The sequence below is a fragment of the Syngnathus floridae genome, chromosome 6, assembly GCF_059516105.1.
Source record: "Syngnathus floridae isolate MCC-2025c chromosome 6, RoL_Sflo_1.0, whole genome shotgun sequence".
Classification (NCBI taxonomy): domain Eukaryota; kingdom Metazoa; phylum Chordata; class Actinopteri; order Syngnathiformes; family Syngnathidae; genus Syngnathus; species Syngnathus floridae.
Window position 1 is genome coordinate 13,770,001 of NC_142418.1, and position 15,817 is coordinate 13,785,817.

At 41.2% G+C, this 15,817-nt stretch overlaps 1 protein-coding gene across 2 annotated transcripts; it reads right to left on the reverse strand.

Moving 5' to 3' along the window:
• Positions 1–2,941: 2,941 nt before the first annotated feature.
• On the reverse strand, positions 2,942–15,783 carry LOC148396685 (BTB/POZ domain-containing protein 10-like). 2 transcript variants are annotated; one of them, XM_088378904.1, is made up of 8 exons: positions 15,626–15,783; positions 10,498–10,739; positions 10,078–10,399; positions 8,535–8,637; positions 6,999–7,119; positions 5,704–5,901; positions 4,945–5,055; positions 2,942–4,247 (listed from the first exon to the last, which is right to left on the reverse strand). In XM_088378904.1, the coding sequence occupies exons 2-8, from the start codon at positions 10,676–10,678 to the stop codon at positions 3,808–3,810; spliced, it is 1,476 nt and encodes a 491-aa protein (XP_088235030.1). In that variant the 5' UTR covers positions 10,679–10,739; positions 15,626–15,783; the 3' UTR covers positions 2,942–3,807. The 2 variants fall into 2 exon arrangements, with proteins under 2 accessions (XP_088235030.1, XP_088235029.1); XM_088378903.1 differs by lacking the exon at positions 15,626–15,783 and adding an exon at positions 13,178–13,488.
• Positions 15,784–15,817: the final 34 nt, after the last annotated feature.

Sequence of the window (15,817 nt, forward strand, 5' to 3'; positions counted from 1 at the left end):
AAATGGAACTGAGAAGTTGTGCGTGGAATGTGGTCTAGTGATGGAAAAATTAAGCTTCAAATCTGCTTCATGAACCACTTGTTGTATACTTTGGTTATTCTAGAATATTTATGTGTAAATACATAAGGGCCCGCCCCCAAGTTGGTGTAGCAAACCAATGGATCACCCCTACTACCTAGGGGGCAGGGTGGAATCCAGTAGTGTAAGGGGCGGGGTAAAGAGAGTTATGGTTCCAAAGTAGGGTTTAAAGCTAGGGTTAGGGGCGAGCCACCTTATATATCTACACATAAATACTTGCATTTGATGGCATTTGCAGCGAGGGTCCAATTCTAAAATGACGTTCAGGCTTATGCTCCCACCTGGACTTGAACTAAGTCCTTTCCGGGCGAGAGTCCGTATCACCAACCAGTCGGCTACTTCAGCCTGGCTTCTCTCAGTTGTCTGCACTCTTTTGTACCAGTGATGTGCATTCATTCCCTCGTTAAGTGCAGGTGCGTGAAAACTTTTAGCTCCTTTTGAACGTAAAAGGAGCTAAAACTTTTCACGCAGGTGTGTTAACGAGGGTAACTTGGAAAACATATTGGAACGCGGCCCCGAGGACAAGAGCTTGACACCTGTGACCTTTGACCATGATATATCCCTAATAAAGTGGCCTGTTGTTAGGTACTCTTGAAAATGGCGGTGTACCTAATGGAGTGTCCGTGTAATTCCCTCGTTAAGTGCACCTGCGTGAAAAGTTTTAGCTCCTTCGGACCATGAAACCGACCAAAAACTTTTCACGCAGGTGTGTTAACGAGGGTAACTTGGAAAACATATTGGAACGCGGCCCAGAGGACTAGAGCTTGACACCTGTGACCTTTGACCATGATATATCCCTAATAAAGTGGCCTGTTATTAGGTACTCTTGAAAATGGCGGTGTACCTAATGGAGTGTCCGTGTGATTCCCTCGTTAAGTGCAGGTGCGTGAAAACTTTTAGCTCCTTTTGAACGTGAAAGGAGCTAAAACTTTTCACGCAGGTGTGTTAACGAGGGTAACTTGGAAAACATATTGGAACGCGGCCCCGAGGACTACCGTTTGACACCTGTGACCTTTGACCATGATAGTTCCCTAATAAAGTGGCCTGTTATTGGGTACTCTTGAAAATGGCGGTGTACCTAATGGAGTGTCCGTGTGATTCCCTCGTTAAGTGCAGGTGCGTGAAAACTTTTAGCTCCTTTTGAACGTGAAAGAAGCTAAAACTTTTCACGCAGGTGCGCTTAACGAGGGTCACTTGGAAAACATGTTGGGACGCGGCCCCGAGGACTAGAGCTTGACACCTGTGACCTTTGACCATGATATTTCCCTAATAAAGTGGCCTGTTATTAGGCACACTTGAAAATGGCGGTGTACCTAATGGAGTGTCCGTGTGATTCCCTCGTTAAGTGCAGGTGCGTGAAAACTTTTAGCTCCTTTTGAACGTGAAAGGAGCTAAAACTTTTCACGCAGGTGTGTTAACGAGGGTAACTTGGAAAACATATTGGAACGCGGCCCCGAGGACTAGAGCTTGACACCTGTGACCTTTGACCATGATATTTCCCTAATAAAGTGGCCTGTTATTAGGTACACCCCCCCCCCCCACGCTGTGATTGGCTGTTTGATCTGTGACGTCATTTGGACACTGTATTAGGTACACCACTATTTTCAGGTTTGTTCGCGAAGATTCACGAGTGAGTGACAGACAGCGTTGCTGCTATGCCAGCCCACACACGTTATGCCGACATTGATATTTAATTTTGTATTTGTTGGATTGTACTTGATGGTGTTATTATACCGAATGTGTTTGAATAAAAGGTTGAAAAAAAAATCCGTTATGCAGACATGTTATTGTGGGGGACACCAACTCATATAACAACGTAAACATGTGGCGGCTGTAGAGTGGGTTGTTTAGTAACTGGAGGGTTGGCTGTGCGATTCCAGCTCTGTCACATGTCGTTGTGTCATTGAACAAGACATTTCACACACTTTGCCTCCATGTCGCCATTGTAAATGAGGAAGTGTTCTCAATTGGCTTACCTGGTAAAACATTTAATTAAAAAAAACACACATATTGTTATATAAAGCAGTTAACCAAATGTTTGACGTTTATGTTTTAATTGGCAAATAAAAAACAAGGAATAAAACACCAAACAAGTTTTAACATAAATGTTTATTGAAACAATAATAATAAAAGTAAACTTCAAACCAGCAATCCAATGTGAAACTGCAGTAGATATATTGGATAACAATATTTAGGCGTATATATGCATACACGTTATTTAAAAACTACTACAAGTGTTATAAAATCAAGATGACCCAAAGAGAAGCATAATCTCCCCGTTGTTGCATAACGGCGCATCCCTTCATGCAATAAAGTTAGCCGTTAGCTTGGAGAAAACGCGCATAAAAGAAGTGGCGTTTCACTGAGTGGTTCTTTCTTTCCTTGGTAAATCGTAAATCGACATTCTGTCTGACATAGTTCACGCCAGGAAGGAGACGCAACACGTTCACTGACTGATCCGTTGATGCACAGGAAGGCAGGCAGTTGACCTATTAACTCGTTCGCGAACGGGAAAGTGACGATTCGCTCCCTCACTGATCCGTTCTCGCGATGAAATGGAAATGCAAAGCACTCACTCACTGACTCGTTCACCCACAGATCCGTTCAATTGATGAACGGAAAATACAATTCACGACTCGTTCATGAACGGGAAGTGACGTCATTTTCTTCTTCGTTTCGTTTTACGGCGTGGTGGCATCAGCTTCAATGCGCATTACCGACACCTACTGGTTGAAGTCACATATTTATATTCGCCAATCAAAACATAAAAATCAGACATTCGGTTAACTGCTTCATATGACAAACCTATAAAATATAAATCTTTTTTCAAAAACTGTCACTTACATTTACAAAAGAAATACAATTTAAAGAATATGTAGTATTTATTTTTATTCAATTATTCAACTCTCCATACATATATATAGGAATAGAACCTTACGTCTTTTCTTGTAATATAACTGATTTTAATATAGAAGCTGGTGTAACACTTAACATATTTTTGTTGGTGGTGTGCCTTGAGTTTTTTTTCCAATGAAAAGGTGTGCTGTGAATGAAAAAAAGGGAAACACTGTTCTAGATGGCACTCTGTTCAACATTAGGCTGAAAGCACACTGACTCACCATTTCCTCTTTCTTTCTTTCTTTCTTTCTTTCTTTCTTTCTTTCTTTCTTTCTTTCTTTCTTTCTTTCTTTCTTTCTTTCTTTCTGAGTCAAAAAGTACAACAATTGGTTCATATAAAGATTAATTTTCCCATCACTAGCAACCTTTCCAGCTGCTAATAAATAGAGATAAATAATAAATAAAGAGATCATGATGACATTTAATAAACAGTACACACTTTCTGATCCAGCTAAAAGGAGCCACATAAAGAAGAAGTCTTTTCAGTATCTCGTCTTGTGTTGACAAAACACTTGGCTTTGGTCTAAATGTAACAAAAGGTGCGTTGCTTATCAAGGCCAGTGTGTGCTTTACTGTGGCACGGTGCTTCTAACATCTGAAAAAGCATCAACGAGGTGATGTAACTTGGCCTGCTTTCTACTGCAGGCCGGTCAATGAGGGAATTTTTTATGCAATGGTATCAACTTGTTCATTGTGTGATCTTCGCACATCTGGATGTCCATGTACGAGTAGTGAGGACAAGGAGCACACTCGGAGAGCACACTGAGAAGGCTCATGGTGCAAATCCTGCGGAAAAAGCGACCTGTACTAGCTGTGTAGTATGGGCGGGTGTCATGCAGAGGGCGAGGGCGGGTCTGGGTCGGCCTCGTAGCGGTAAGTTGCCTGAGTGTGTTGCGGGTTGCCAGGTGCCACAACGTGAGCGACCAGGTTTTGGTTGTCCTGAACTCGCTGAAAGGCCGCACCCTCCACACCCAGAACCGACGGCAACAGTTGGGAAGGCTCGTGTGCATTTGGCTGCGGGGGCACGTCCAGCTCGTCCACCTGCGGACGCGGGGGGTGCATGACCACTAGTTGGTCCTGGGGGATGTCTGCGGCAGCGGCGGCCAAATTGGTGGTGGACTTGGACTTGACGCACTGGAAGTCCACGTGACGGCTTTTGCCTTCTTCCTTTTCCCATGACATGCGGATGAAAGGGCGCTGGACGTAGTTGTAGATGACCTCTGGACGACCCCCGGGGCGCCGCTTGACCTTTTCTTTGTAGGTCGGGTAGCCTGGAGCAGGAATATAATAGTTTGTAATTTTTCATTATAGTTTTTTCTTTCATTTTGTTGTTTGGTTTTTCAATTCAACTAGTTGTAATTTGTTTTTGGAGCAGATTAAGGTCACTATTGTGTAATTAACTAAACAACAATTCCAGACTGTTTTTTACGGCCATATTAATTTGAAAATAGATACGTTTAAAACTAACCTTAAAAGCCATTGTATGGAAAAACAAATGACATTTTCATTATAATTGTAGCTTTAGTTGTAGTCTCAGTTATTTTCTAAAAGCACTTTCGTTTTAAAATATTAGTTTGAATGATTTTGTTAACTATACTAACCTTGGCCTGGAGCAGAAGAGGTTAAAAGATAACAGAAATATTCGTATGCATCAGATCAACTTTTGGGTCTAGTTTTTAGGTTCATTCAAGACATTTTGGGAAACAATAGCTGGATAATCTGTAAAAATGTTTCCAAAACATTATTCTGACCGAGTAAAGAATAGGCCTCCTGTATTTCACTTGGCTTCAGATGATTTTTTTTTCCGTCATGTCAACAAGCAAATCCAACTACAATGTCCTGGATTGTCCTTTTTTTATGTTATTTCTTTTTTTCTTCACTCTATAACCATAACAACTATGATACATGTAAATAAATGAGTGCAGTCTTCTGCTTTGCATTGTATGTAAAACATCATTCGAAAAATACCTTCTATTCCCAATCGGATCTTCTTCAGTCCTCTGTCCTTCAACACCGACTTGGCCACGTCTCGGTTTTCAATGTATTTGAAGAAGCGGTACAGTTTGGTGCTGTAGATAACTGTTAATTTACAAAGAGACACTTAAAAGTCATTTTGATTTCGCCTTTGTTTAACATACAATCTAAAGACTGATGAGTAAACATGTTCTTTCATTTATGATTAAAAGCTTAGAGAAGCCTACTCATCTCTTCCAAAGATCATCTTAAACAATTTATCTGTTACATATGGAAATACTACAAAAAAGCGTATGTTCAAAAGATGTTATTTGATGAATAGTATGTGAATTTAACAATGTTTCTTTTTCTTCATTTACATATAGTGATACATTGTAGCTTAATTTCTTCAGCGTATCACGTTATTTTTACCATTGCAAAATACCATGATAATATCGTTTCACGAGATACGCTGCAATTTCCACTCCTTTCCGAACCACACTGTAAAAACCAACATGCACGTGCAGGCACTGAGTGCCACTCAAAAATGTGGACACACCTTTTCAATTCAATAGCATGAAAAAGTCTGTCCAAGTTTTCAAGTGATTAAAGGTATTCAAAGGATGGTTCTAGAGAAGACCAGGAAGGGCAAGCAGCTAAAGCACAAGTACAGTAACGGGCCTGGCCTGTCTTTAAAACAATAACAACATTTTTGTTTGGTTGTTTGGTCTCATATAAATTGTTCATGGAATTATTCAACAAATCAAATCTTACTCTGAGAGTACTCCTCTCCCATTTGCGGAGGGTACTCTTCATCCCAGTCCACCACATCATCATCGGTCAGCACCACAACGTGGCACTCTCTCTCTCCGCTCTGTGCGCTGGCCACCATCAGCGGTAGCACCATCTCCTCCAGGTAACACTCAAACTGACGCCTGGCCCCGTCGTTTGACAACTCATGCATCAGGGCACCTAAGGGGACAACAAATGAAATGTTTGGCAATAACATGTTTCAAAACTCGACACAGAGACAGACAACCAGTCTCGTTGTATTGATTTTGATGTCATGTTTTTGAGGCAGTGATGAACACAAATATATTTTTCCCTCAATATTTTAGAAGGAAGACAATTGAGAATAGATTCTCACTTGGAATGCCAACCTGGCTACGGACTGTAAAATATAGCAAAATAAAATACAAATACAGCTTAAATATTTTATGTTCAGTGACAACTGTACACTGGGGAAGAACATTTTGAATCCTAGTCTGAAGTGTAAACAGGGAGAAAAAAAAAAAGGAGTTACATGATGTTCCACACAGAGGAGGACAGTAGAGTTGGATGATGTTGAGTAATCTCCTTATTTAGAACATGTTGTAACTGTTGCCTGTTTGACTTCTCGCCAGTATACATAGTGCCAAATACTCCCTGGGCCATTTCAATGAACTAGAATCTGACACTTTGGGATCACGATTCAACAGTATTATGTAAGACTCATCTCTGTATATAATTCAGTGTCGACTGGATTAACATTTCCATCAGATATCTAACCTGATCTGATTGATGTTCGATTAACGCCGCTTAATGTAATACTAATGAGCAGGAAGTTCCTTCAAATAGAATGGTGCGTTGAGAATCGGCCCTACTCATGTGGGTTTCTGCTGTGCCTTATAATAAAACGCTGTGAATCTCCCAGCTAATCATGACCTAGTTAGACCACCAACACACACACGTAGACACACAGGAGAAGCCATGAGTAGAAGCTGTCCCTCCCACACGCTGCCAAACAAGGACGCACAAAGTCTAAACATGAGTGCATGTAAAACGGCAACAGAAACACCGTAATATACTCCGTATTAACTTGCTGTTCGAACAGCAGATTCAAGTCGTGATGTTCATTCCAACATTCATGCAAACATATTTGTAAAGTCAGGCGCTGTAGAGCCGAGATAAATCAAATGCATTCATCGAAGATGGCAATGGCACTTACCAAAAGCGGCACATCGACAAAAGCAAGTTGTACATTAGCGTGCATGCAGTTGCACACAGTGTGAACAGTGCCTAGTACTCACTGAGGTCTCTGCATTTGATGGTGCTGTAGTCGAAGGAGATACACAGGTAGTCACATGCCTCCCTCAGCTCAGGAATGGAAATGCCGTCAGGGCAGCGGATTATCCCCGATTTGTAGTAATCCTGCCATTTTCAGCGTCATGCACACAAGTGAATAAGTGAGCAGAGAGGCGGGCGTTCACTCACAGACACACATGGAGGATGGGAAACAAGACGCCATTATTGATGCTGCTGCTTCACTCACAGAGGCAGTAGGGGAGGGAGGGAGGGAGCGAGAGAATGTGTGTGGGAAATGGATGGGGGCAGGGGGTGGAGTGCTGACCAACGTAAAAATCTGGCAGCATCATAGGCAGTAAAGAGGGAGACTGAGGGTGGGAGGCGGATAGAATGGGTGAAGAGGAGTAACTGCTGTCGTCACACTCCCTGCTGCACTTTCCCACCTCTTCATGCCTGTCTAAAATGTCTGTGGAATTGCCGTCGACTGCAACGGAAACCATCTTGATAACATTCCTACTTCATCCAATTGTCTCTTCATTATATGCATCGGAAGAACTGTTAGACCACCACTTTCATTGAAATCAGTTGACGTTCAGTCCTGGTGCTACATCAGGTTATGCTCGCCCGTTATTTTAGCCATAAACATGTTGACAGAGGATGGTAATGTACCTTTTTCTAAAAAAAAGAAAACAAAGAAACCCACATTTTTTCTTCTTGTCCTCAATTCATACACATCTCTGGGAACTGGACACTTAAAAAGGACGAGTAAAGTCTCAATCCCTGCAATACAGCAATACTATAGGTGGTTCTTCGAAGAGGATAAACAATATATGCAATATATAAGTATACAATAATATACTATATATTATAATATTAGTTTACCTGTGTTGCTGCACCGTTTGTTTTTAGATATCTGTTACTTGAAGAGTAATAACATTGCCACATAAATGCTAATTGTTAGCTCGTGCGCTTATGGTGTTTCCCATCACATGTTGGCATTAACCTAGTGTAATCTGTGTAGTTGTTTTAAATATACAATGCGTAATTGTCTTTGTTTTTAAGCCAGGTCATAAAAATTTGGAGCAGGTTTTTGAGCGACATGATATCCTTTTTCTTAAAAAAAATAAATGTATATACAATAAGTGTAAATAAAACACTAAGACAGAATAGTTACAACCTTTGAGAACTAAACAACATAAAACAAAATAGAACTCAGAACGATATGCCTATGGTTACAAAGTTCGGATAAAACCCAGCTTTGTATTTGCAGTTACTAATAGTACTGATCGATTGGGAGTTGCACATGCCTTTTACAATTTGATACATGATGATATGCGTATAATTGCAATGTTTTATGTATTTTCATTTAGAATGTCATTAAAGCTCCTGTAGGTGTAATGCAACACTGAATTAAAGCAGGAGAGGGGAGGAAGACAAGTTTGACCGAGGAGGGATAACGGGCATAGGAAAAGGGATGTAATAAGTGAGAAAAGGACAAAAAGAAAATGCATCAAGTGTAAAACTGTTTAGGGAGTTCTTACCAAAATTGCTCGAAATACAGTGGAGCTGATACCATCAGCGACTTCAAATTCTCCTTTTTCATTGGGCCTCGTGAAATTGTTGTCTCGGCCTGAGCCAAACATCCTGAAAAGAGATGAGGAAGAAAAACAAAGCGTTTGAAATCAATACACACTGACAAAACTGTCTCTGTAAATGAAAGAAACCCCCACAATGGCTACTCCAATAACGGAATGAACAAATGGAATCCAATTAATAAATCCAATTAATACAAATTAGAGAAATCAGAAAAAAAAATCACTGCTTGTCAAATCACTACTTGTCACTACTTGATAATCGGTTTGCTGTCAATTAATCGATTTAAGTTTTTAAACTCATGTACTTTAACACCTCTAAACTACACCGGTCATAACTGCACTATTCCACCATTCTCACTCTCATTCACAGTCATGCTTCTACTGACTTTCATTTCCCCGCTCTCCAGAGTATAGCGCCATCTCTCGAGGCTTGACTCAACCTGCTCTCTACTCTCACTCCAGATCACGATGTCATCTGCAAACATCATAGTCCGTGGAGATTCCTGTCTGATCTCATCTGTCAACCTGTCCATCACCACTGCGAACAAGAAAGGATTCAGAGATGATCCCACCTCCACTTTGAATGGATCTGTCCTTCCTATCGCACATTTCATCGCTGTCACACTATCCTTGTACATGTCCTCCACAACCATCACATAATTCTCTGCAAGTCCAGACTTCCTCATACAATACCACAACTCTTCCCCCGATCATAAGATTTCTCGAACTCTACAAACACACAATGCAACTCCTTCTGCCCTCTAAACCTCTCCATCAGTCTTCTCAGAGCAAACAATGCCTCAGTAGTTCTTTCTCGGCATGAAACTATATTGGTGCTCACAGATCTTCACTTGTTTTCTAAGCCTCACTTTTATTACTCTTCCCCATAACTTCACGCTGTGGCTGATCAACTTTATGCCACTGTGGTTACTGCAGTTCTTTCACATTCTTAAAAATAGGAACCCTGCACACTTCTTCACTCCTCAGGCATCCTCTCACTTTAGATTTTATTGAAGAATCTGGTAAGAAACTCTCCACTGACATCACTCCTAGACATTACTTCCCTTCCACTTGGTTTCTTGCATACATGATATGTCTGCCTTTCTCCTCTCCATCATGTCAGCCAGCTCTCTCCCTTTGCTACCAAGATTCAAAGTCCCAACTCTCACTTCCATCCTTCTGGTTTTAATCTTCTCCCTCTGTCTGTGAACACATTCTCCTCCTCTTCTTGGTCTTCGCCCAGCAGAATCCCAATTTCACCAGCACCCTGTTGGGCAATAGCATCGGTGGCGGACGTTGTTAACCCGGGCCACGACCGATCCGGTATGGAAAATCGATTTGTTGTCCGCATGTTTTGGTTGGCTTGTTTTACGTCGGATGGCCTTCCTGACACAACCTTCCTCATTTATCCAGGCTTGAGACCAGCAATGGGCCAGAATGTACTTGCTGCACAACCTATGTGGTCGCATGAAACAACTAAAACACCTACCTGCCAAGCATGGTGTTGGGTTGAGCTGTGAAGATGGCCGGATCCACCACAAATCTCGTATTATCCACAATAAGAGTCACTCGCTCTCCGACTCGAAGACCGCCACGATGAACCTCTTTACTGCTGAGGTCATACACATAGATCATATCACATGATCCTTGGCTGAGGGTCTTGGGGTGGTGGTCACCAACAGCAGTACCAAAGGACCGAGGCATGTGTCCCGCAAACAGAGCGCCTCCAATGTTTGAACAGGGAAGAGAAACCCGTGGGGGACGTGGACTGGAGGATCTGGAGGATGAGCCGCCATCACCACGTTCTCGGTCTGAAGGAAAAAAATAGCACAACTCGTTTGTTTGATTCATGAATAAATGTGGGACCTAGAAATTAATTTGGACTGCTTATAATGAACAATGTATTCACCATGCTGCCGAGTGGGCGATGTTACATTCCGAATACAGGGGGTGAGCTGATTCTCTCCTCTCTCGTGGGACGAATCACGTGAACGGTCACTGGAGCGCCGCCGCTGCTCCCGGTAACATTCACTTGCTGCTCTCACCCCGCCGGACGCATCACTGGTGGCACCAGCGCCATTCAGACTCATGGTTCCGGCCCACCTCTGCTGTTGCTGCTGCTCACAGTCCAACACTGACACACCACACTGCCTGTTAATCGGAAAGCAACACAAACCAATAGAGTTGAATGAAAATGCATTGATAGCATATGATGATCTTCAGTCACACAATTACACACTCAAAAGTTTCGGTTGATGTTGTTTCATGAGTTCAAAGCAGGACAGAATTACAAATAATTAAAAATGTATGCCCCAACAGAAAGTGGTATCGGAAAACAGGTCACTGAGTCTCTCAAGCACAGAACTGCGGCAAATCAAGAATATTAATAATATTTGGAATGCAGTAGAACACGGCAAGAACCCACAGATGTTTCATGTGAACTCTGCAGGAGCAGAACACAAACAAAAGCGACACCTTAAGATGCAGTGATGAATATTGTCATGATACCAATATTGGTAGTTCATTTTACTTGCATCTAGTACTTCAAAACCGGTACGGAAAAAATAGTATGGCTAAAATTTCAAAATAAGTACAACACAATGGAATAATGTGCTTGATGCGACCACTCACTAAACTCAATTTTCTGGTAAAAGTCAAGATTTCTAGGCTAGCAAAGCGGACTCGGTGCTGTTCGCTACAGGTCTGAATACAAATCACTGCTGAGCCTGCATTAAATACAGGATACATGTCACTTTTTAAGCTTAACAAGCTGCCGTATTCACCAAAACTGTTCCAAAATGTTGAAACATATCTTGGAAATGCATCTTTTTCTCTATTTCCACGTTTCTTTTTCTGCGTAATGGGAGCAAACAGGCCAAATGACTTTTCTGGTGTGAATACACCCTGATGTAACTTGACCTTGGAGTTCACCTTTAATTTCTTTAGTGGTTGTTCTGAGCTCTTTTGTTACCATTCATCTTACTTGTTTCTTCCATTTGTCTCATCTATTTTCCTGCCACAGCCACATACAGCGAGGTTAGCTACAGTCCAGTTGATCTCAAATTTCTGAATAATACATGTAACTGTAGTCACAGAAACATCAAGCTGCTGGGAGATGGTCTTGTAGCCTTTACCTTTTATGAGCATTTCTATTATTTTTTTCTAACCTTCTGCTGGCGTGCGGGCATCTTTCGTGCCATAATTCCTCAATTTAGAATTTTTATTTGAAATTTTTTATTATTTTTTGGCCCGCGATGTACTGAAGTCGCGATAAATGAAGCATAATATATAGCGAGGGATTATTGTATTCTCAACCTATATCTTGGCAAAAATCAAAATCTGTTCGAATGTGCATTTAATGCTTTTCTTTGCGAGTTGTCAAGTATGTCTTTTCCAGTATCAGGTAGATTAGAAATAGGTGCAGTCCATGTCAAATTCTATGAGTCAGGGAGTAGGTGACTCATTAGCGCATCATATCACAAAAGGAGACCCAGACATTATATGGCATGCCATCTTGAGTTCAACTCGTGTCTTTTCTGCTACACAATATCCAGACAAGGTTGACTGGCTCCTGATTAGTAATGCTTGAGATATGTAAACACAATACAATAGGAGCGGGGCAATAACATTCAAATAAACATAATATTATACCATGATTAGCATTTTTTTTTTAGGTTTTTGAAACACAGAAACGTCCTTGAAGAAAAGGGTCACAACAACATTACGGCTCTGCAGGTAACATTTTACAGATGAGACAACCTCCTGTGCCCGACGACAGAAAATGCACTCACTCTCTTGCTACTCTGAATATTGAAGGATAATCTCGGAGGAGATTGTAATTGCTGGCCAAAATTGGATAATAAAAACAAAATCAGCCAAGCTGGCAGACAGCCGAGCAGCCAGACCAATATGGTGATGTGAACAAAGGAACTGATGATGTGATATAAATGTCATATGTGAAAGCTACTTCTGTCATCTTCTGACAAAAATATGTGCATGTATAGCAGGAAAGGTTTCTCTTGCTGCTCAGTTGCTCTCAAAGAGCTTCCTGTTAGAAAGCAGAAGATACCTTTCTGTTTTTAGTTATACCTCATCTTGCTGACTAGGTCAATGGCCTTGAGCCACGTGGGTGGGGGGGATGTAAAGGGTTAGATTCTTAATATCAAAAACGACTTAACCATGACAAAGATACAGGCTGTCGTGGCTATCTATTAAAAGCAAGAGGTAAAAGACTCGGGGGGTGAGGGTCCCATCAATTATTTAGTGGCTGCTGACACAGACTGATGGACAAAAGCAGTACCACCAGCAATAAAACTGTAAAGACACGTAAAAAAATAAAATAAAATAAAATAAAAAATAGCTGATCACAATGAACAAAAATGTGGAATCTTTCAAAAGATGATTTTGATGTATAACATTTGTATTGATTAAGATCCATAAACGGGTATATATATATAAATAAATAAAAAAAGTCAGATGTGGCAGTCTTGTCCCGCTGATTAACGATACAATACCCAAAAGCAAGGCAAAAGGAGACTAAGCAAAGTACCGGTTAAGTCAATGACAAAGCTAAAAACAAGCAGACCTACCGGTCCCGATCAGCGGGCCAAGAGTAGACAAAGCAGCAAGGGATGAGACACGGGATGACAGCGGCACAAAAGCCTTGCGCTCCTCCGAACAAAACGGGCTTGCCGTCAGTTTCAGCATCCTTGCTCATTACTTTCCAACTTCATCGACATCATTTCATAAACTTGACTTGAAGCGCTCACGCAAAACGCAACCCCCTCGTTCCACACCTTCGAACCTGTCCTACATCTAGAAAAGGGATAGCGTGCATCGACGAGTGATTCTGAGCCTCAGAAGAGAGCTTAAACTGTGAATGGCCGCGTGCTTGACTGAATCGCAGCAATGCTGCCTTCAGGTGCCGCTCGTAAACGCCCACTTCTCTATGCCTCGTGCAAGCAACGTTGTTGTAAATGTTGACCAAATCTCAACACCGACGGAAAGAAGTAAAATGACAACTTAATTAATAAATAAACAAACAAACAAATAAATGAATGAACGAACGAATTAATGAACGAACGAACGAACGAACGAATGAATGAATCTACAGTTACAAAATTTACACTCTGTATATGGAAGTCCTGGGTGGGACTATATACCGTATTGGCCCGAATATAAGACGGTGTTTTTTTGCATTGAAATAAGACTGAAAATGTGGAGGTCGTCTTATATTCGGGGTCTAGACATTATACCCATTCACAACGCTAGATGGCGCCAGATATCTTTAAAGCGAATGCTGAACTTAACTCCCCAGGCCAAAGCGAACCCCTGTCACCAAGAATAAAAATAAAAATAGCGGTAGCACGAAGAAGAAAAGTAAAAACTAGCGGTAAGAAAGAAAAGAAGAGATATCAGAAAATGGAGAAACTGTTAGAAACGTTCCTATGTTGATGTTAAAATGTTGTTGCCGAGAGTATTTCATTTATGGCTATTTAGTATAGCGGAACCGTTACGCGCAGTTAGTTATGTAATGTGTGCCGTCTACTAGTGTTGTGTGACGTCAGAAGTTGAGTGTTGACTTACGTGCTGTATTTCTGCCTGTTGCAGAACCACACGCACACACACCCCACAAACCACTTTGAAATGTCATGAACTGCTGTAAAGTGAGCATCGCCTTTCCTTTTACGACTTGTTTGGGCCCCACCTTGTCCAGTTGACAATCGCTGCTCAAGACTCTAAAATTCTCAAAATGGGATAGGGGACCATAAAATCTGAGTACAGTAAATCAAGTAGGGCACTACGACATAGCATGTGGTTAGTACGTTTGCCACACACTCAAAAGATTCTGGCTAAGAATCACAACTTGTGCTTTTTTCGTGTGCTATTTGCATGGTGTCTCTGTTCCTGCTTTGGTTTTATACAGCCACATTCCAAAAGCATGTTTGCTGATGTGCCCTGCAAATGAGTGGTGGCCAGTCTGGCTTCTTGCCAGACATCAAACAAAAACCCCATTGGAGTGATCTTACATGCAGCAAACTTGAATAGATATACAGTAACCTTTTCAGTCAACTTGTCTGGATGTGTGGAAATTCAAGCAGGAAACGATTAGGACTAGCTTTAAAATGCACTGCGTTATTCATCGGAACCGATAATTTAAATGATTAGTTTGACGTTTCACATTGAAAATAAATCAAATTTGGAATTCTCAATCAACCAATTAACAAAAATCACCGTGTGCATCTCCACCCTGACACAAGCAACAAGGCCTACTCAATTAATGCCCTTGACAGTATTTATAGGAGTAAATTTGCCTTCCTTGAGTGTGCAGGAAAGATAACCCGTGGAATTAAAGAATTGTGCATGCACGTTTTATTTTCTTCGACTTTTTTCTGTAAGGGCTAGCACACGTACTGGCAAAAGCAAGTTGTTGTGGGACTTCTGTTGGCAGCTGGAGATGCTGGATCATCTACTAATTTAAGTGGTATTCATTTTGGTATTAAGAGTAGATTGATTGTGTGTAAAGTCACTTTGTACTTGAAGCATTTAGGATCGAGTTCACTTACAAATGACAAAAAAGTCAGTCTGATCATTTCCTATATGTAAGATCTGAGATTATTGCTTTATTTTGAGTGCAGAGAAACTGTTCCAATGACCCTGAATAAAAATAATTATTAAAACAATAATAATCATCATGAATTTCTTTTTTTAAATGTGTCTTGTACACGGAATCATCTTGTAGAGGCCATTGATTGAAGGAATGGATTAAATTTTCACGTACTGCCGAGACACCGCTTCCGGCAACACCGGAAGTGACGTATATCCCATCACTGTCACAAAATGTGCTCAAAATATGTAAGGAGATTCTTAAACGTATTCTTAAACGTACTTTGAGCCACATAACTGAACATAGTAACCTCTGAAGGCAATACCGTTTTCTACAAATTTCCGCTTCATGATTTTCATATAAGCCTTACCTGCTCAGACATTTTAAATTGTAAACGTTAGGTCGGGTAAAAAGTTAATATTTTCTTTACCTTAACGTGTAAATTCCAGAAGCGAACTTTCATCCCGGGTAAGAAACCACCTCTGGTCAATTAGATTGGTTTTTAAGCTTGGGTTGCTATGGACTACATTTGCCTGTGGCTTCTTTGTTGTGGTTGCCGAGCTAAACTCTCGCGTGACATCACGGACGACTCATGACTTCTCGCGTTGGACATTCTGTTGCA